Here is a 22,101-nt window from a genome sequence, read left to right on the forward strand (position 1 = left end):
TTCCCCTGCCAGTTCTGGTTCCAATCAGAGTCTCACACACTCTTTCCCGCAGGTCTATTTCCCAAGGAAGAGTCTAGTATGGTTCAGCCCCAGGCCCCCTTCCTCCCAGAGCAGGACTGGTGCAGGCCGCCTCCTCGCCTAAAGCTCTCCTGGCCTTCTTCTCCGAAGACTTTTATTTTGCGGAGTTCAGCACTGCGGGGAGGTGCAGTCAGAGAGCCCTCCAGAGCTGGCCTCAGGGCTGGGTGGTGCTGTCCCCTGTGCGGCAGCCCCTCCCACACAAGGTTGCTGCATCCAAGCACATCTACCACCAGACAGCCTGAGGCTGTCAAAACAGGTGGTGGAGGAACTGTGGGTAGGAAAAGCAGAGTTGTCCAAAGGGCACAGCCCAGCTAAACCTCTGCTCCTAGAAGGTCAGGCTCTTGCAAGCACCCCAGAACCTGCCCCCAGCCTGAAGCCTGGGGTCACCAGCTTCCCAGGGTTTGCCTTCAAGCCAAAGGAGCAGGCTGGCCCTTGACCAGCCAGCCACACACGGGGCAAGTGGTAAGGCAGGATGAGGAGCTGTGCTGAGAGGCTTATTTATATAAGCACCTCAGCTTTGCTCTGGGCCCTGGCAGCCAGGACTTGAGTGACAGCAAGCCTTGCTCTGACAGAGGAGGGGCCTCAGCCAGGATTGCAAATTGAGTCCAGTTTGGAATAGGCCCAGGTCCTGCCAAAGCACTTGTGTCCAGGTGGCGGATTAACTACCAGAGCCCAGGCAGCTGCCCGCTCCTCTCCCTCTGCTCAATAGAGGTCTCTGCTCCATCAGGTGGGCCCTTGGGGTGGGGCGTGCAGGCTGGCAAGGGACCCCCCTGCAGAGGACTGGCAGTGCTGAAGGCTCCTTCTGCTCCAGGCACCCATGGGCTGGGCAATGAGGCCGACCACGGCAGCGCTGTTTCTCGGCCTCACGATGACGGTCATCGGAAAGAAGGCGGGAAATGGCCAGTGTGAGTTCAAGACTCTGTCTGAAGTGGATGCTGTCGTCTGCAAGTAAGGCTGGTGGGACCCCAGAAAGCAACTGGGCAGAGGTCTCGGGGAGGGGTGTCTCCAGACCCAAGGAACACGCCTTCTCCTAAGGCAGCCTTTGCTGACAGGCCGAGTGTGGGGACGGCCTTGCAGAGAAGGGACTTTGAGCGGGGCTCCTGCCTTCCAGAGGGCAGCTCTCCGGGGACCAGAGCAGTATATAGATAGATGTCAGCTCCTCCTGGGACTCTGAGGGGCTGGCTGACTCTCCTGGTGGGACCCCAAGAGACGATCTCTTCTTACAGCCTGACCTGCTCCCTCCCCCTTACAACGTAGCATCTTAAAAACAAGTGCAGCCCTGGCCGGTTTGGCTCAGCGGTTAGAGCATCCACCTGCGGTCTGGAGAGGCCCGGGTTCAGTTCCCGCTAAGGGCGTGTGCCTCGGTTGCAGTTTGTCCGCGGCCCTGGTTGGTTGTGCGGGTGGCGACCACTCGATGTGTCCCTTTCACGTCGATGTTTCCCTCTCTCTCTTCCTCTCTCCCTCCTGCTCTGTCTGTACAAAAAAATGGAAAAGTGTCCTCGGATGAGGATTAAAAACAAACAAACAAACAAACAAACAAAAAAACAAGTGCAGTTTAAGAGCTGTTGTTTGCTTTTCAGTAACAGGCCCCAAGAGTGTTGGGACAGGCTGGCCTTTTAGGGGTGTGGCCACGGGTTGCTGTCCAGAGAAGAGGCTAGGCATCAGAGGCTGGAGTTTTCCCTTTCAAGAGCATGTGCTTCTCTCTGGCCGTGTTGAATTTCAGCTCCCTGCTCATAGACTGTTGGTTAGAAAAGCCCGGCCACTTTGCTGCCACGCCGGTGGCCAGTTTGGCTTCCCACTGAAGCCAACAGAAGCGAGAGAGGGAGGAAGAACTACCTCTTACTGCCTTCTTGTGTACATTTGAATTCTTACAGACACTGCTTTTAGAAAGATAAACACAACTTTTCCCCTCAAAAGTTAGGTAGCTGAAGGCCCCCTCCTCCCAAAACAACACCACCAAATTTTGCTCTTATCAGTACATTTTTCAAACTCTAGTGAAACAGTTCTGGGTGAGGGCCCATGTGGGAGGAGGGAGCGTGGCTGCCTCTCTCATTGGGCACCGGCCCTCTGGGTCCTCTGCTGAGCAGAGCCTTCTGGGGGCAAGCAGGCTTCTTCCTCTGGTAGGCAGAAGGCCAGGCCCCCACAAGCTGGCAGGTCAGCTGGGCCAGGGCAAGGCAGAGGCAGGCCATGCAATGGCCCCCTTGTGGAGAGCCTCTGTGCTCCCCGTGTGGCCCACACTGTGGGATGCATACGAATGAGCATCTGTGTGTGCTCACTGGAGCTGACTGCGCTGCTCTGGACTCTTCCCTGTATACAGCCACATGCTGGAAGCCAGTGCCCCTGTGTCACTCTGGGCTCCTGTCACATGCCAGGAGTTCTTCTGGTGCATTAGACTCCTTGACTCATTTGTTATCACAAATCTTCCAGATAAGTATTATCATCCTCATTTTACAGATGAGGAATCGCCAGAGATTGAATCACCTGCCCATGGTGCTGACACAGCCTACAGGTGTCAGATGGGGGTTAAACCCCCTCACCTGACTCTGCACTCACACTCTTTCCCCACCTGCTTTGGGCACCTGGAGTGTCGCAAACTCCAGTAAAGGGCGAAGAGCTGTCTTAACCCATTTTGGCTGTTATAACAAAATGCCAGGGGGGGGGGGGCTTATAAACAACAGGCATTTATTTCTCAGAGTTCTAGAGGCTGGGAAAGCCAAGATCAAGCTGTCGGCAAATTTAATGTCTGGTGAGGACCAGCTTCCTGGTTCACAGACAGCTGTCTTCTCGCTGTGTCCCCACATGGCCGAAGGAAAGAGAAATCTCTATGGCATCTCCTTTGTAAGAGCATTAATCCCATTCATGAGGGCTCCACCCTCATGACCTAAGCACCTCTCAGAGGCCCAACCTGCCAATATCATCTTACTAGGGGGATAATATTTCAACATATGAATTTTTGGGGACACAAACATTCAGAACATAGCAGGAGCCATTCTTAGGACTCCCCAGAGCACACCAGCAGATCCTAGTTTAAGAAACATGGACTTCGGCACTAAAGTTGTGTGGTAGGAAATGTCTTCAGATTGTAAACTATTTGTTGCAAAATGGAAGCTTTGTCTTTATTCCTGCTAAAGATTTTTGTTTATAAAAGATCATAACTGAATGTGAGCACATCATGGACACATCAGACCCTTGAGCAGGGATCAGTGTGTCCCGCGCTGGGGCCCCCTCCCCAGGGAACCTGCTCAGTTCAGGCTTCCAACCTATGAGAGACAACACCCTGCAACCCGAAGCCACTCCTCTCGTGGGTATTTGGAGTCTAACAGGAAATTCTTGAAGTTAGAGCTCAACACCTAAAGGTATTGATCTATAAAGGAGGAATTTCATGTACAGTAACAAGCAATGGGAAAACATTAAGAGAAAAGCTCTTCTAGAATAATAGCTCACCTACTCCAGAGACGAGACCGACCAGACCAACAAAAACAGTCAGAACCCTGGCTCCATCTCAGAATCAAAAGAATCATAGTTGTCCAACCAGTGCCATTAAGGTGAGTCCACTCGACAATCCTCTCTCTCCCTGCTGTCCCCACACAAGTGGCCCTGGGAACCGCCTCCCAAAGCCCTCTCCTCTGCGCTGAAAAGCTCCACCCTTCGGAGCACGTCCCAATCTCAAGGCAGGGGCTGCCTTTCTTTCTTTAAATAAAAAATGTTTTTTCTTTATAGATTTTTAGAGAGAGAGATAGAAACATTGATGAGAGAGAACATCGACTGGCTGCCTCCTGCATGCCCCCCATTGGGGATTGGGCCCACAACCTGGGCATGTGCCCTGTCCGGGAATTAACCAGCAACCTCTTGGTCCATGGGTTGAAGCTCAGCCACTGAGCCACACCGGCCAGGCTGCCTTTCTTTTATTGATTGATTGATTGATTGATTTTATAGAAAGGAAGGGAGAGAGAGAGAGAGACTTGTTGTTCTATCCATCTATGCATTCATTGGTTGATTCTTGTATGTGCCCTGACTGGGGATTGAATCCACAACCTTGGTTTATTGGGATGATGCTCTAACCAATTGAGTTACCCAGACAGGACTTTGCCTTTCTTTAACTTCACCTCATTCTATCTAGTCTTGCCCCAGGAACTGCAAAGAAAGAGTCTAGTTTCTTTTCTGGACAGTCCTTCAAATATTTGGAGACAAACGTCATGCTTCTCCCACCCCCACCCCCTGTCTTAAAAATAATTATCTTTATTGTTGAAAGTATTACAGATACCCCCTTCTTTTTCCCATTGGCCCCCTCTACCCCATGACTATTATGCAACCAATTTGTGCTTCTTAACCCCTTCACCTTTTTTGTCCATCCCCCCCATCCCTCTTCCTATCTAGCAACCAACAAAAAGTTCTCTGTATCTATGAGTCTGTTTCTGTTCTGCTTGTTTATTTTGTTTGTAGATTCAATTGTTGATAAATGTGTATTTATTGCCATTTTATTGTTCATATTTTGTTCTTCTCTCCTTCAAGAAGACCCTTTAACATTTCATATAATACTGGTTTGGTGGTGATAAACTCTTTTAGCTTTTTCTTGTCTGGGAAACTCTTTATATGGCCATCAATTCTAAATGATAACTTTGCAGGACAGAGTAATCTTGATTATAGGTCCTTGCTTTTCATCACTTTAAATATTTCTTGCCACTCTCTTTTGGCCTGCGAAGTTTCTTTTGAGAAATCAGCTGATAGTCTTATGGGATCTCCTTTGTAGGTAACTAACTGTTTTTCTCTTGCTACTTTTAAGATTCCTTTTCTTTAACATTTTGCACTTTGATGATGATGTGTCTTGGTGTGGACTTCTTTGGGTTCATCTTGTTTGGGACTCTCTGTACTTCCTGGACTTGTATGTCTTTTTTCTTCACCAAGTTAGAAAAGTTTTCTGTCATTATTTTTTCAAATAAGTTTTCAATTTCTTGCTCTCTCTTCTCCTTCTGGCACCCCCATGATGCAAATGTTGGTAGGCTTGAAGTTGTCCCAGGAGCTCCTTACAGTATCCTCACTTTCTTTGGATTCTTTTTTCTTATTGCTGTTCTGATTGGGTGTTTTTTTTGCTTCCTTATATTCCAATTGATGGGTTGATTCTCGGCTTCACTTACTCTACTGCTCATTCCCTGTAAATTATTTTTTATTTCAGTTAGTGCCTCCTTCATTTCTGATTGGTCGTTTTTTATGTTGTTGAAGTTCTCACTAAGTTTCTCTACTCTTCCCCTAATTTTCTTGAGCATCTTTATAAATTTTGAACTCTGCATCTAATAAATTGCTTGTCTCCATTTTGTTTAGTTCTTTTCCTGGAGTTTTGTCCTGTTCTTTCATTTGGGACATATTTCTTTGTCTCCTCATTTTAGCTGTCTCCCTGTGTTTGTTTCTATGTATTAGGTAGAACTGCTACATCTCCTAGGCTTGGTAGAGTGGCCTATTTAGTAGGTGTCCTGTAGGGTCCAGTGGCACAGCCTCCCTGATCACTCTAGCTAGGCCCTCAAGGCCCACCTCCCATGTGGACTGTACACCCTTCTGTTGTAATTAAGTCTTGATTGCTACTGGCATGTCAATGGGAGGGATCCAGCCCCCCCTTCCCCCCCCCCACACACACATACACACTGTCTTCACCTGCAACTATTCTAACCTGGGCATCCACCTCATTTGTTAATTCCTCCTCAGGGCCTTGGTTCTGGGCCCCCACTTTCAGGAAGGGATGGTTGGAGACAGACCCACTGCTCTTTTTAAGTGTGGCGCCCCATACTTTCACATTGAGAACCATACAACAGCGGGAATTGCCCACTAAGACCTCTCATGCCTCATCTCCACCCTTGCTTTTGGGCAGCTGGAATTCGGAGCCATTTCCACAGGTACAGCTGGGAAACTGTTTTTCTCTAATCCAATTCTTACAATGCCAAAGGGTCAAAGAGAAGCCCAGAGAAGCTAAGTGACTCCCTGGGGAAGCTGTGTGGAGTGGGGGAAAGTGCAGACAAGCCTGCGTAGTTGCTCTCTATTGCTGCACAGCCAATTACCTGGAAACGAAGCAGCTGCACATTTACTGTCTCGCGTCTTCTCCAGGCTGGCTCAGCTGGGCATCTCTGGCTCAAGGAGGTTGCAGTGAAGCTGTCAGCTGGGGCCGCAGTCTCATCTGAAGGGTGTACTGCTGGGGTGCTCTGCTTCTGAGGTTGCTCATGTGGCTGTTGGTCACCTCACCATGTGGCCTCTCCCTGGGGCTGTTTACAACACAGCACCTGGCTTCCCCCCGAGCAAGGATTTGAGAGAGAGCATGTGAAAGAGGGCCTCCCTGAAGAAGGCGTCCTTTCCGTATAATTTTGGAAATGACATCCTATAACTTCTGCTGTATTCTCTTTATTAAAAGCAAGTCACTAAATTCAGCCCCCATTCAAGGGGAGAGGGTAACACAAGGAGACAGGGCTCTTTGGGGCATCTTGGACACTTCCTGCCACACCCATGCTCCTCTTTCCCCCCAGTTCACTAATTATGAGACTCTGGGCTAGTTCCTTAGCTTTCTCTGGGCCTCAGTTTACTCATCTGGGAGATGAGAACAATGATAGTAGCTGCTTCAAGATATTTTTGTATGATATGGAATAATATTGTGTGATGTGCCTGATCTATTGAGGTTGTTCAGTAAATGACACCCCCCGCCCCATCTCTTTTGCAATGCCAGTTAATGGCCAAGCTGGGACCAGAGTCCCTGCTCCTCTCCCCACACGCCCTCGGATGCACTATTGTCTTGCCAGGAGATCCGGAGATACCCCAGATCCCGGGTGGAGATTAGAACGTGTTCCATGTGAGGTACACCGTGAGCGGAACAGGCACTCCTTGCAGGAATGTTGTCCCTTCGGGGCTTTGAACTGGAATGCAAGTTTTAAAGTGTATTTTTACAAATTTAATTTTTGATTCTGTCCATCTCGGGTTTGTTCAGATCTTCTTTTAGGCTGGTTTAATCGTCTGAATTGTTAGTTACCAGTTCTGGGCCATTTACAAATTAAATTTGTCTTGTGTCCCGATCCAAGCTGTTGGTAAAGCTGCTAATCAGGACATAAGCCTACACATGACCTTTGGCTTGTTGTGCTACACGGGGCAACAGGAGGGCTTCCCACAGCGGGCTGGAGTGCCCCATGGGTGTGACTCGGGTTGGGCGCACTGACCCTGGTTCCTGGTATATACCATATGCCAGGGCACTCAAAGTTACACCTCTCATCAAATGTCAACTTGCTGATTCTGCTTCACTATTTAGCACATGCAGCAACTCTACTAGATAAAAACAAGATAGCTGTTTGTTCCCCGGGGAAGGCCCCTCTGGTCCTCAGTTTTCCTCCTCCTTGACCCCTTTTCCCGTTCTGTGCTGTGTGATGAATCTCTATCTCTCTGCCAGTAGAGGGTCCCCTCTGTCAGCCTCAGTTTGCAGTAGTTGCAGGAGTAGTGATAGAAACAAACCAAATAATCCTTAAAAGGCTGCTTTGAAGATAAATGAAAACCAGTTCTGTAAAAGTTCTTCAAAAACTATTAAAACCATGCCATCCAAAAGCAAGAACTGTGCACTTGTGAAGAGTTAAAAGTTGGCTCAGCAAGCTGGTGGTTCAGCTAAGAGGCAGTGATGAACTGTCCTGCCTCGGTCGGCCTGTCCTGGCATTGGGGTGCTGGCCTGAGGAATAACCTTGCTCCTCATGAGTGTTGCAGGTTCCAGCTGCCTTTGCCTGAGCTAGGAGCTCAGAAGACTCTTGCAGGCTGGGGTCAGGAGGGGAAGCGGTCCTTGCCTTCGCCCAGTTTCGGACTTCAGGAGCACCTTCTCCAGATCAACTACCCCAAGTTCCATTTTCACCGGGTCCTCTTCAGGCTTCACATCCAGCAGGAAACCGTGGGCAGCTCTGGGTGACTAATGGGGGGCTGTGGAGCTGCTGAGCAATGCTGGCCTGTTTGGAAAGGCTAAGGACCCACACTTTCTCTCTCAATGAATCATCTTAACCAAATGAACCTGTTGACCTGAGAATGAATGTACCTGTTGAGAAGGGCTCCTGGTGGCCAACCGGGCTAAAACGTATAAGCAGAGCCCAGCAGCTGTGGCTAAACTGGAGCTTCTCACACAAACCTGAGAGCTGCACTTCAGAGAGGAGCCTGCCCTGAGCTGCTGCCTGCAGCGTGCCGTCTGAGCCAATCCTCACCAAGGTGTCCCTGGAATTGTATTTCAGCCAAAAGGACTAGGATGTTTCCTGTCCGATTAGAACTCACAGCTGTATCCTTAGTAGCATCTTCACCAACCAATCAGAGCAGCTCCATTCTGATCAATCAGGACAATGTTTTTTGGACCAATCAAATTCTGATGATTTGGCCTCCTCTTTTGCAAGAGAACAAACTAATCAGGGACCAGGGGTGGGGACTTCTCTCCATGGGTCAGCTCCCCTCTAGCTAACCGAGCACACTCTTTCCCCTGGCTGGGGTGGAAGATATCTGGGCGGAGGAGAGCTGTCTAGCTGGAAAGGGCCATGCCGCCTCACATCTAGGGCTGCCTCGACTTCATAATTGAGATGAACACTGTTGAGCTGTCCCACAGCCACGCGGTATCACAACTGAGTTGTTTGCACTGGATGAAGTCTCATTGTTCACCATAACCCAAACTGGGGGTTCCTGTTGGTGTTGAATTGGCACCAATGACCATCCGTTGACAAACCCCATGGAGATCCTATGGGTCTTTGTGATAAAAAACAACAACAACAAACAAACCAAAATAAAACAAAAGGGCAAGGAGGAAGAAGCAAGTAAAAAAACAAAAGGCACAACGTTTATGTATATGTATATTTAAAAGACTGGCTTACACCCCTGAGTTTCCAATGCAGGTGAGCTGTTAAGGCTCCCCCTGCCGGCGGTGTGCATCAGCCCTCCCACCGAGCCCAGTTCTCAGAGCACTCACGCTGTTCAGACTCTTCTTTGCAGGCAGCAAGTGGATAAATAAATGTATATTACAGTCTTAGTGACTAGGCATTTTCCCCCTGAGAGATATTTGCATTTTGAAAGTGCAATGAATAGTAGGTTAAGAGCCTAGGGTATGGGCGATACATAGCCCAAAGAAGTGCGTTATTTAAGTGGTGGGATTCCCAAACATTGAGAGGATCTTAATTGTGTCGGAGAGAGAGCAGTCTGTGCCCATGAAGAAGGCTGTGTTAACTGGCGAAACCTTTCTTTATGTAATAAAAACATTCCTGAAAAGCAGTGTTTAAATACTCTTCTTATAAACCCAATCCTACTTTAAGGCACTGACCAAGTTTGCCTATAGATGTCTGTTCTTTTAGAGGAGGGAACACTGGCAGTAGTTAACACTTCCTGACTGCTCTGAATTGATCACTTACTTGACTCCTCACACCAGCCCTGTAAGTAGATACTATTAATGTCCCCACTTTACAGGTGAATAAACTGAGGCACCAAGAGGTCAAGTACCACCCCCCCAGGCTACACAGGTCATACAGCTAGCTAGTGGCAGGTCTAAGATTTAATCGCACTTGACTACATCCCCAATAGTACTAGATTGAAGCCTTATAAACCCCAGGCTCTCTAAAACCCTGGCCTGGGCCAACCACCTCTCTCTCTCTGTAGGAACCTTGAAGTTTCCTACCCAAAGTTGGGGAACGTTGGCTGCAGGTTTGTTCCTGACTGCAACGACTACAGAAAGAAGATCACCACCTGGCCCAAGCCAATGGTCAAATTCCCGGGGGCCTTGGAGGTGAGTGCACAGGTCTGGCTTCGAGGACGAGAGCTGTGGGTCTTGGTTTGCCTCTGAGCTTGTTCATCTGAGTGACTAGAAGCTGTGTGCAGAGCCATCTGGGTTGGGTCTGGTGGTAACAGATGGCTGTTGTCATAAGCATGTGCCTTCCTTAGAGCAGCCCCACAGCCTTGGAGGAGGCTGGGCGGGTGGGAGGGTTGCAGATTGTGAGAGCTTTGTCAGGGCTCAGGGGCCACTCTGCCTGGGTCTTTCCCTGCTTCTGCAGCATCCAAGCCCCCAAGCCTGTCCCCTGGGCCATTGTGGAGACCAGTTGTGCATGCTTGGGAGTCTGCACAGAAAAGAAGAGAGAGAGTTGTGGGAGTTCTCTCTCAAGGTGCAAGGTGGCTGGGCTTTCAGAATGATCTTCTGAATGGGGAGGAGCTAGTGTGTAAAGGGCAGCACCTCTCGCGTGGGCTGAATAAGAGGGGGTCAGTGTGTCTTGACTTGGTCATCGCATAATGAAACATGCTCAGAAGTTCACCCATGTGTTTAAAATAGAAAATTAAAGCACTTTAGGAATTGGAAATAACTATTCCTTTTACTGAGAAATGATACTAATCTGGAAGGTTCCCTTGGTTTGGGGAGGGCCATGGAATGGGAAGTGGGGCTGTGGCTGCTGGTCCCAGTGGCCAGGCCATGTCCTGGGGGATCTTCTCCGGTGTCCTGGTCGCCGTTTATTTCTTCCTTGACTCCTGGGCTAGACTGAGCTTCCAAAGCATCTGGGGGTGAAAGGTGACCATCACTTTCTGCTTTGTTTTAGTGGGAGGTGGCAATGTCAACCCAGGAACAAGGCCTGTGATGTGTCCAGGATTCAGGCCATGAATGGGTGGTGGCAGAGAGTCATGATCAGGATGTGACCACAGGCACAGCAAGGCCAGTCTTCTGGCCTCCTCTGTGCACAGTGGCAGGGAGAGGCCACAGCGGGCTGCTCCCCTCTGTCAGCCCAGCCTGTGGGGGCCATCAGCACAGGCAGAACAGGATTACCAGTACGGGGTGGGCTCACAGGGATTGCTTGGAGGAGAGGGATAGATTTTTTCTTCTTTCTTGAACTGTTTTTCACTATCAGGGAACAAATAGATTGTGATATGTCTTATAATTTATGTGGCTGAGAACATGAAGCTTTGACAGGCTCGTGTTTGCAAATGTGACAAGAATCCTCTGGGAGACCGAGCAAACAAGGAGACCTTCTGGCTCTCCTCTCTCTCCACCCTCCCAATCCTCTGAACATGCATGCACCCTCATGCACACATGTCAGCCCTTCTCCTTGGAGACCCTAGGCCTGGGTCACACCGTGAACAGGCTGGAGAAGCACAGGAAATGTAAGTCACTGTGATTCTAACTCGCGGGATGGGAGGTGGAGGGCTGAAGAAGCATAGCAAGAACCCAGTCCTTTAGAGGATGCTGCTCCATCAGACAGGACTCTCAACTCACCATTAATGCACTTGTCCTCATGTTTATCACTTAAGGAGTGAGGAGGTTGGACCAGATGATTTTACAGCCCATTAGCTGTCCCAAGAGGGATTGTCAGCCGAGAGCTGTTACTCATATTGCTGCATATGTCCACTAGATGGCAGTGTCGACTTTTCTGGTGTCTGTAGGAAGCACAAGTTTGAAGCAAGTTTGCAAAGTCTGCATTTGATTGGGTTTAGTTGATACTGGTTGTCATGGGGAGTATGGGCACATAATGCAGAGAAGATAGCACCCCTCCAGATCCTGGAATCTTCCACCTCGTCTCAGCCCTGATGTGGGGCAAGGAAGCAAACCTGGACGTTTAGGAAGGACACAGCTGTGTGGTTAAGAAAGCCAAGGAGGGCAGAGATTTCACAAAGGAAGGTTGGTTGAGGGGGGGGGGGGGGGGGGGGGGGGAGAATAGTTTTTTACTACAATAGAGCTACACATCATGGAAGTTTGACCTTTGAGAAGGCAAATTTAGTTAGAGCTATCAAAAGCCAGCTTTCATCAGGTTGTACCCATTTTATGTTGGGTTCTATTGATGAGTCATTTCATTTAATGCTCTCATCAAGTCTGCAAGTTAAGTTTCTCTTTCATCGAGATTGTTAGTGGCAAGTGGCAAAAACCAATTCAAACTAGCTTGAGCCAAAAAAGAAGGAAGGCGTTATTGGTTCACAAACTGAAAACTTCAGGGATGACTTCAGGCATTGCTGTATCCAGGTGTTCAAACAACATCACCAGGAATCTATCTGTCCCTTTTCTCTATTTTTTTTTTTCTGTGCTGGTTCTGAGTGCAAATAGACTTTCCTTGTGGTGACAAAGACCACCCTCGCCTGCTTCTGATTTGTGTTTTACTAGTTTATCAATCCCAGTGGGAATAGATTGACCCTTTCCAACCATTACATGTCCCAAGATTTGTTCCACTTGGATCAGATGCCCACCCCTGAACCAGTGAACTGGACGGCCCCACCTAACCTATGAGGGCTGAAAGCAGAGGAGGATGGCTCCCCCAGGAGAAGCAAGGTACTGGTTATCAGTAGGAAAAATAAGACAAGTGCCTATAGATGGAAGTAATTGGGTTCAGTGCAGGGCTGGAAAGTGGCAGAGCTAGGGCTTAAACCCAGATCTGCCCATCTCTAGAGGCTTGACCCATGGACCACCAGCAAGGGCTCTCAGGCAGACACTGGGGTGCTGGCACAGTCCAGGAGGGCTTGCCGAGGGAATGCTTTTCTGGAACAGAAAGAGCAGTGGTTCTAGGGAAGGTGGTAGCAAGGAGGTAGAGACAGGCCAGGGACAGTGAGAAATGAGAAAGTGGCCGGAGCTTCCCTTTAGTGGTAGAGAGACATACACCTCTAGAGAGAGTGACCGGGAAGTTGGAGGAGAAATGGGTGCTATCAGCAATAGGGCCCCGCAAAAGTGAGGGCGGAGAGCCTGAGTCCTAGTGATAGAGAAGAGAATAAAAGAATTTCCTCTGGGCCTGATGATGACTGGCTGTGTGGGGACAATGCCTTCCTTGAAAGGTGATTAAAGTGATAGCACCAAAGCAGTGAGTGTCAATGGACATCATAGGAAGCCCCCCGCGCCCAACACGTGTGCAAGCCCTGAGGCCCCGGAGAGAGGGCCGCAGTGGGCTCAGGGTCATGCCGCGACGCTCACCGGAGGGCTCCGCCTCCACACCTTTGCTCAGGCCGCGCCTCATAGGTGGACCTGGCACTCTGGGACAGCGTGCCCTCACCAACAAGCTTCCTCAAGAGGCCTTCCCAACTGCTTCCTTCCCTCTGAGGTCCATCCCCATTCCTAGCTGATCTGTTCTTTCTCTGAGCCTTTTTAATGTCCCCTACCCTCCAAACTCCAAGTTTACCTCCTTCTGTTTGTGTTGTGGTTGTATATTCAGAGCTTCAGCCAATTTATAACAAGAGCACATGTTGTACTTCTTTGAACCACCCACAGTCCCTAACAGCATCACAAATCCCATGTTGCTGACTAGGTGACCAGGTGAATGAATGAATGAATGAATGAATGAATGAATGGCAGATGCAAGGACACCTCCTAGAGTGTGAGCTATGAGATATGTGAGCCAGCAGTTTGCCCTTTCAGCTGCTGGGTGTCCCGGGGCTTCTGAAGGAAAGCTACTGAGCCTGGTGGATCCCAGGCCCGCACTGGTCTCTCCTCCCGCCAGTACGTGTGGCTGAGCGGTGGAAAGGGGGAGCAGGGGGAGAACTAGGAAGTTAGGTGGGTTCCTGAGAAGGCCAAGCAATGCGGGAAACTGCGGGCGGCCCCACGCCAACCGCGGCTGCGTGCTGAGAGAGGTCGAAGGAAAGGCAGCTTTCTCCCCTGGCACTTGGACAAGCATTAAGAGGCAAACATCTTAAAGTGCATCTTTCTCAAGCCAATGAAAACTGAAAGGCCCCTGAAAAGCTTCTTGACTGGGGCTCACTCTTGAATTTAAGCAGCCGGAGTCCTTTTTAAGGGAACACGTGGCCTGTAAGTGAGGAGGGAAAAGAGGGCTACTCAGTCCTGTCCCACTGTCCCTCAGCTTGCCACTCTGGCTCGGCCGGGCCCGAGGTCTGCTCCCCAGAAAGCAGGTGGCTCTGTCCTCCTGTCAGGCTGGGCAGGCAGGTCCCGACACTATCCCGTGTTTGCAGTGTCTGTGTTGCTGGAGGCCTCGATTTGGGGCCTTAGCACCCGGTGGTGTGGGGTGGAATCTTCCAGGCATCCGAGCTTCTGGAGGTGAGGATATGGAGTGGTCAACAGTGGCCAGCCTGCAGAGGTCAGACAGACAGACAGTGGGGAGGCTCCTGCATGGCCAGGCCGGGGGAGAGCCTGGCTCTGCTCCTGAGCAATGGGGACAGGAGTTTTGGGACAGCGGATAAAGTCAGGACAGGGTCAGGAGTCTACTCGGGGCGGGGAGGGCCCATAATATACCAGTGATGGTCTAGGGAAGAATTAGTGAGATTTTACTGTAACCCAATGCTTAGCACAGAAACTTAATAAATGGCATTAGTTATCATTATGATAAAAGACTGGCTTGTGGCCTACAGGGTGGAAGGTGCAGAAGAACGATCGGGGCTGCTGGAGGCTCCAGGAGGCCTGTGTGAGTCTGAGGTCTCGAGGCAGGAGCCAGTGAGGTTGTAACAGAGAGAAGTGACAGGTGGAGCCAGGCCTGGGAAAGCAGCACCCAGCACCTACACAAGGATGCTCACCTGTCATTGTATCCCTTTGTCCCTGGCCAAAGTCTGCAGGAATCACCCAGTTGTGTGCCAGCCCAGGCTGCTCAGCCACCTGCTATGGGGGGCCTATGGCCACAACAGGACCAGGTAAAAGAAAAGCAATGCTTCTCACCATTTCTAACCTTGGCGGTGTGATTTTTCGGTTGCAAAGAAACTTCCCGTTCAGGATTTCACAGGATCCTTTCAGCAGCGTTGAGCTGGCCAGAGCAGGAATGATCCCCACAACTGCACAGGGGGCGTGCTGCCCAAAGTCACACTTGCGAAGGCTGGAAAGTGGAGGAACCAGCCCAAGACGTCAGGTTTCCTGCCCCCAGGCTCCTGCTCTTTACCACTCTGATTACTGGAAAACAGCCCCCATTTGGGCCAGACTTGGGTCACTTGTGCATCTGCCCACCAGAGCAGGTCCTGGAGGAGCTCTCCTCTCTGCCCCTGTGCCGGACACTGTTCCAAGAGCCAAGGACATGAACCAACCCAATCCCCAGCCCTGCCCACAGCAGGTACCTTGTAGGGTGAGAACAGGAGCTGTGGTCATTGTTAACAGAACACTTGTGTTCCCTGGCGCCTCGTTAGAGGCTGCTTGGCCTTGATCTGCATCCCGGGTCCCTTTACCCCCCACGGCCTTGCTCATTGTTGCCAGCTCCAGGGTCTACAGAACCTCTGGCGGGATGCAGCGGCCCTGTAGGAACCTTTCAATAAAGCCGCCTGTCCCCAGGCCCCGAGATGCTCCCAGAGGGGCAGGCACATAGGATGTTTGCTCCGCAGTGAGCATCTCCAAAAGCTTGCAGGCATGTGCTGGGGAAGCAGGTTCCAGATGTTATTCACATCAAATGATGTTTCTTTGGAGAACTGTGTGGGCTGCTCCACAGAGGGGGCAGACGGGACCTGAAAGCAGAGTTCAGTGGGTACGCCTCCTGGCTTTAAAACAGGCCGCTCAGCAGCGTCTGGGGGCTCTTCACGTGTTCGGGTCTGTTCACAGCAGTCTGCTGGGAGTGTGAGCAGAGGTTCTTGGATTTTAAAATAGCTGCCCAGCCTTTGTTGGAGCCACTTAAATGGGCAAACACATGGATTTTGAAGGCTGCAGTGACTTGCTGCCTGCTCTCCCTAGAGGGGAAGGTGCTGGCCTCAGGAGTTCAGACAAAGGTTTTGAGGATTTTTCTCCCAATTTTTATTTATTTTTGTTACAGATGTTTCTCCTATACACCCTCCTCCCTATCCTGCCCCCACTCGCTCCCCCTCAGCATTGTTGTCTATGTCCATTGGTTACGCATACGTGCATATAAGTTCTTTGGTTCATCTCTTCCATCCCCTCTGCCCCCCTCTTCTGAGGTTTGTCAGTATGAACCCTACTCCTTTCTATGCCTCTGGGTCTGTTTCATTCATCAGCCCACCTTTTTTATTATATTCCACAAATAAGCAGATCATGTGGTATTTGTCTTTCTCTGATTGGCTTATTTTGCTTAGCATAATACTCTCCAGGTCCCTCCACGTCGGCTCAAAGGGTAAGAGATCGTTCTTTCTTACAGCTGCATAGTACTCCATTGTGTATATGTACCACAGCTTTTTTATCCATTCGTCTACTGATGGACACTTGGGCTGTTTCCAGATCTTAGCAATTAAAAATAGTGCTGCTATAGGAGTACATGTATTCTTTCTGATTGGTGTTTCAGGCTTCTTAGGGTATATTCCTAGAAGTGGGACCACTGGGTCAAATGGCAGATCAACTTTTTATATTTTGAGGAAACACCAGTGTTTTCCACAGTGGCTGCACCAGTCTGCATTCCCACCAGCAGTGTACTAGAGTCCCCTTTTCTCCACACCCTCGCCAACACTTGTTTGATGATTTGTTGATGGCGGCCATTCTGACAGGTGTGAGGTGATACCACATAGTTGTTTTAATTTGCATCTTTGAGGGTTTTTAAATGAGTAATAATGTCCCTTATTATTTGCTGAAGCTTGTAGACTTGAGGTGAGGGGAGGGGAGGAGGTGGTGAGGAGGTCCTGCAGGCGGAGCAAGTCTGGGTGCCCCCTGCAGGCTGAGGCCTCCTGGTGGCTGAGGGCCCAAGAACTGGCCAGGTGGCTGCTGGGGCCGGGGTAGCAATGGTGGGGGCAGTTGTCATATCACCTGGACTTTGAAGAGATCTTTTTTTACCAGGGCACCCCAACTTCAGATAGCACATTGTCTGTTTTAGAGCCCCTCTGGTCCTAAGCACGGCCATGTGGGGGGAAGGGCAGGTATTGGCATCTCTGTTTTACAGATGTGGAAACAGCAGCTCAAGGGAAATTATATATCTATTTATTTTCAATAAACATTTTTAGAGCAGTTTTAGGTTCATGGCAAAATTGAGCAGAATGTACAGAAGTTTCCATGTGCCCCTTGCCCCCAGTAAAACTCCCCTACTACCATCCCCCCAGAGAGGAGCATTTGTTACAATTGATGGACCTACACTGACGGGTTGTCACCACCCAGAGTCCCCAGTTTACCTTTGGGTTCGTTCTTGGTGTTGGGCCTTCTGTGGGTTTGGACATAGGTGTAGAGACGTGTACCTAAATCACAGGGTCACACAGGGTATGATCTGCCCTAAGACCCTCTGTGCTCCACCGTCACCCTTTCCCTCCCCGTGAAACCCTGGCAACTGCTCATCTATTTACTGTCTCCATGTTTTTTTGCCTTTTCCGGAATATCATAGTGTTGAAGCCTATGGTACATAGCCTTTGCAGATTATAGAGAGCCTAGGGTACAACCTGGGCCTCCGACTCAAGTTCCAGCATTTCTTTACTTTACGGGCTTTGGTGACGCTGTCCATGTTTGCCCAAGCCAGGGAACGGCCGGTTGTCGTGTGGCTTAGCTTCCCTTCTGGGAAAAGTACGTTCCTTAACTGGATGTTTCTAGGAAGACTTTGGAGCGGACAGGATCCACCAGTCCTGCCCCGGGTGTCCACTCTGGTGTTCTCACCATTTGTCTTCTTGTCTGTCTCTCCAGCTACAATGTACATTTCCCAAGGGCGGAGGCCTTTGCGTGCTGGGGAGATGGGCAGGAGAGTAGCCAGCTCCCAGGTGGGGAGCTAAATGCAGGGTGCTGGGGAGGGGGGCTGTCTCTTGGTAACAAGAGTGTAAGTTTTACAATTTCAAACCTCTTTTCCTGTGAGGACAGTCTTTTCTCCCATCAGTCCTGAGAGGTAAGCCAGGCAGGCGTCTCTGTCCACGGTGGGGAATCCAAGGCCTGGGGTCAGCAGGAAAGGGAGGTGCTCAGCCTCAGAGTCAACGTCTGTCCTCTTGTGGCCTCACACCTCTTTTGAGTCTCCTTGCAGCCTCATGGATACCCGTTCGCTCTAATGCATTAATACAGTAAGTGGGGTGATAAGACTAGAACTCAGATCCCCTGGCTCCTGACCGTGCTCTCCTGTGCCTCCTCCATCCCTGTCGTCCCCAAGTGTTTAATCCATGGTGAAGTGTACTGTTTTCCATGCGGCCAGGCTCTGTGCTGAGTGCTCAACGAACATGGTTGCACTTAAGCCTTGTGGCTACCTTGCACCTAGGTATGAGAACCTTTGTTTTCCAGATCAGGAAACTGAGGCACAGAAAAATTCCAGAGCTCATCTGTGACAGTGTCAGTATTTGAACCCAGGTCGTTGTGGGCTCCAGAGCTCATGCCTCTAACCTGCCAAGCACCGCCGCCTAAAGGTGGAGGACAACCTGCGGTGTATCCCAAATGGCCTGAGCTGTTTCCCGACTGCCACCCCAGCCTCTGGCTGCAGGCCCGACTGCCACCCCAGCCCCTGAGCCCACACCAGGAGGGAGTGGGATTGCAGAGTTCCCCTCATTTCGTCACCTCCCTTTATAATTGGGCCTGGCAATAATAAATGATTTAGCAAAGGGAAAGATGGGGGGGCATGCAGGGGTGCAGGGCATGCAGGAGTGAGCACAAATCAGAGATTCTGGGCTTTTTCCACATCACCAACATGAGGCAGAGTCAGGGTAAGCCATTGAATCTTCTAATTCCCCTGAGTTCTTTTTGCAGCATCAGGAATTCAGGGGGCCGGTGCCTGTGGGCAGAGACCAGCCTCTGTGGGAGAAAGAGGAGGTCCAGAAGGGCTGGGAAGGGAGGGAGGAGGGTCAAGCCAGCTCCTAGGCTCAGCTCTCCAGGCCCTGTTCCTGGGAAGGCCTAGATTGGCTCCTGCCATCTCCTGGGGCTGCAATTGGAAGAGTTGACACCAGGGGGAGACAGGCGACCATCATCCTGCCCCTCATGACTAGAGCAGGTAGGGTGATGGGCCTCAGGTGCAGGGAGGCATTGCCCAGGGCAGTTGGGTAGAGGAGACCTGCTGGTATAGAGAGACGGAGGTCTCTAATTTGGGTCCAGTGTGCACGCCTCGGAGCCCCTCACCCCATCACTCCTTTGCCAGTCATTTGTGAAAATGCTCTTTTATTCAAGTATAAATATCCCTGGACTGGAATTCCTTAAACCAGGCGCCAATAACTTGAAATGCCTTCAGGCTCCAGGCCTCTAATTAGGTGGGTGAAGCAGCCCATCGGAAGGACAGGCAGAGTGCTGAGCAGACCCGCTTGCGCTGAAAATGCCCCTCACATCCCACCCGTCATTAAAAAGTTTGAAGTTGTGCGGTGGTTCTCTGTTTACCCCGTTGTCCCTGGCCTGTGAGCAGCGTCGCTGGAGTGAGGATTGCTGGGTATCCGAGCTGAACCCTGGGTGTACAGAGTGCTCAGAGTCTGAGGGGTGGGTGGGGGGAACAGCCCAGCCCTGCCTTCTCACAGCCTTTGTCCTGGGTCCCGGTTCTGTTGCTCATGAATCTGTGTCCCAGGGCAAGTTACTTCTCTCTCAGATCCCTTTCCTCACCTTTAAATGGGTATGATATCCATTTCCAGGTAAAAGCCGTCGGCCAACTCTCAATTCTCATCTTGTATTACGATCTGTAGCATTTGACCAGTCAGTCACTTTCGCCTCCTAGATGGCATTTTCCCACCTGGCTTCTGGGGGCCACACTCTGGATTTTCCTGCTTTTCCACTTCCTAGTCTCCTTTACTGGTTGCTCCTCCTCTCCTAACCTCTTCATGCAGATATCTCAGGCTTCAGGCTTCTTCTCACCTTTCTTTACACTTTCTCCCTCAGTGGTTTCATCCAATGTCATGACTTTAAATGTCATCTACCTGATGTCCTACTCACAGGGCCACTGGGGTACCTGATAGACCCCTCAAAGGCAACATGTCCAACCCCAGGTACCCACCTTCCACCCTTCCCCAAATCTGTTCCATCTGCCTCTTTCCCCATCTGAGCAAAGAGCAGCTCCAGCCTTCCAGCTGTGCCGACTGAGTGTCCTGGAGTCATCAACAACTGCCTTTCCCTCCAGCATCCAACCCACCAGGAAACCCTCTTGGCTTTGCTTTCAAAATATATCTGTAAGCTGACCACTTCTCTCCATCACAGTTAACACCCTGCCTGGCCAGGGCTACCCAACCCCACAACCTGGATTATTGCAACAACATTTTAGCTGGTCTCCCAGTTACCGTGACTGTCCCAAATGCCCAGCCTATTCTCAACACAGCAGCCAGAGTGAGCCCTTACATCTGCAAGTCAGCTAAGATCACTCCTCTGCTCATAATCCTTCCATTTCTCCCCAGGTCACCAAGGTAAGAGCAAAAGTGCTCACGATGGTTTATACGACCCTATGTAACCTGGCCCATTGTCCTCTCTGACTTAAACACAATTTTTTTTTTTTGCCTTGCTCATCTGGCTCCAGGACTCCTGGCATCCTTTCTGTTTCTTGACCATACCAGGCATGTGTTAGGGCCCTTGTCCTAGAGGCTCGCTCTGTCTGAATTACACCTCCTCCTCACATCTCTGTGGTGCACCTTCACACCTCCTTCGAATCTCTGCCGAAAGGTCATCTTCTCAAGAAGGCCCCCCGTCACCCAGCCATGGCACTCCTGAGCCCCTTATCCTCTCTACTTCTTTCCATCATATTTGTCACCGTCTAATCTACATATAATTTCTTCATTTACTATGTTTGTCTGTTGATTTTATCTATTCCCATCCCACAACTATGATGTGAGCTCCATGAGGGCAGGGATCTCTGGTTTATTCACCCAAGTCCTAGAACAGTCTCCACATAGTGGGTACTTCATAAGTGTTTGTTGAATAAAGATTATTGAATGAAGGTTACAAGAGATTTTACATGTAATACCTGCCAGTGCTGACACAGAAAGCATTCAGTAAATGATGGTGGTGGTGATGTGGTGGTGGTGGTAGTGACGATGGTGGTGGTGGTGGTGATGGTGATGGTGATGATGATAATGGTTGTGGTGGTGATGGTGATGATGGTGGTGGTGATGGTGATGGTGGTGGTGGTGGTGATGGTGGTGGTGGTGGTGGTGGTGGTGGTGGTGGTAGTGATGGTGGTGGTGATGGTGGTGGTGATGATGATGGTGGTGGTGGTGGTAGTGGTGGTGATGGTGGTGGTGGTGGTGGTGGTGATGATGGTGGTGATGGTGGTGGTGGTGGTGATGGTGATGGTGGTGGTGGTGGTGATGGTGGTGGTGGTGGTGATGGTGTTGGTGGTGGTGGTGGTGATGGTGATGGTGGTGGTGGTGGTGGTGATGGTGGTGGTGGTGGTGGTGGTGATGGTGGTGGTGGTGGTGGTGATGATGGTGGTGATAGTGGTGGTGGTGGTGGTGATGGTGGTGGTGGTGATGGTGGTGGTGGTGGTGGTGGCGGTGGTGCTGGTGATGATGGTGGTGGTGATGATGGTGGTGGTGCTGGTGATGATGTGGTGGTGGTGGGGGGGTGATGATGGTGGTGGTGGTGGTGGTGGAGGTACTCTTTTCTGAAGCCCAGGTTCCCAGTGCAGCCTGCGACATGAAAGCCAAAGCAGGGCAATAACTAAAGGATATTTAGTTATTCAAGATAGAGGGTTGTGGGGTTGATTATTAAGGGATTTAAAGATAGATAGTAGAGAGGGGAGCTGGAAGAGAAATAGTTTATTCCTGGGTGAAGAGGAATAGATCTATAAAGCTGGACGCAGGGCTATGCAGATAGCAGACACCCAGTACACCTGGGGGATGAATGAACAAACCCCTTCTCTTGTCAGTTCATGAAGAGATGACTGTGGAATCTGGGCAAACAACCTTGGCAACTTTCGGGGGCTGGATTGAAATAGGGACAATGGAAGACAGTAATCTCCTGAAGCTGGACAGAGGGGGCAGTCTGTGAGTGTCTTCCCACAGGGTGGCCAGAGGTACCCACCCTCTGTCAGGGTCACACCATTTCACCTTGTACTTACTGACTCTTGGGGCCCCTTGGGAGTGTTGGACTGGAGAGAAGAGGCACATATCTGGGGCACTAAAGTCCCAGATCTCCTCTTCCCCTAGTGCCTCCGCTGGAAACACTATTTAGTGATGTACAATGCCAGCCAAACTGCCTCTAGCTCTTCATCTTCAAATTGAATGATGGTTAATTTCAGGTTTGGAATCCAATCCCCTGACTTCTATCTGACGTGCTAAGAAGGAAACAGCTCACTCGCTCCCTGTACGCCTGGC

General features: G+C 50.4%; 1 protein-coding gene across 2 annotated transcripts in view; it reads left to right on the forward strand.

The window, feature by feature from the left end:
• Nucleotides 1-761: 761 nt before the first annotated feature.
• PEBP4 (phosphatidylethanolamine binding protein 4) overlaps nucleotides 762-22,101 on the forward strand; it is a 212,703-nt gene continuing 191,363 nt past the window's right edge. The window contains exons 1-3 of one of the 2 annotated variants that reach the window (XM_036241287.1): nucleotides 764-805; nucleotides 890-1,026; nucleotides 9,706-9,832. In XM_036241287.1, coding sequence (XP_036097180.1) covers nucleotides 896-1,026; nucleotides 9,706-9,832 — 258 coding nt within the window. In that variant the 5' untranslated portion in view covers nucleotides 764-805; nucleotides 890-895. Of the gene's footprint in view, nucleotides 1,027-9,705; nucleotides 9,833-22,101 lie in introns of both variants that reach the window. The other variant, XM_036241289.1, reaches the window with a different exon arrangement.

This window comes from Molossus molossus, unplaced genomic scaffold, assembly GCF_014108415.1.
Source record: "Molossus molossus isolate mMolMol1 unplaced genomic scaffold, mMolMol1.p scaffold_m16_p_4, whole genome shotgun sequence".
NCBI lineage: Eukaryota > Metazoa > Chordata > Mammalia > Chiroptera > Molossidae > Molossus > Molossus molossus.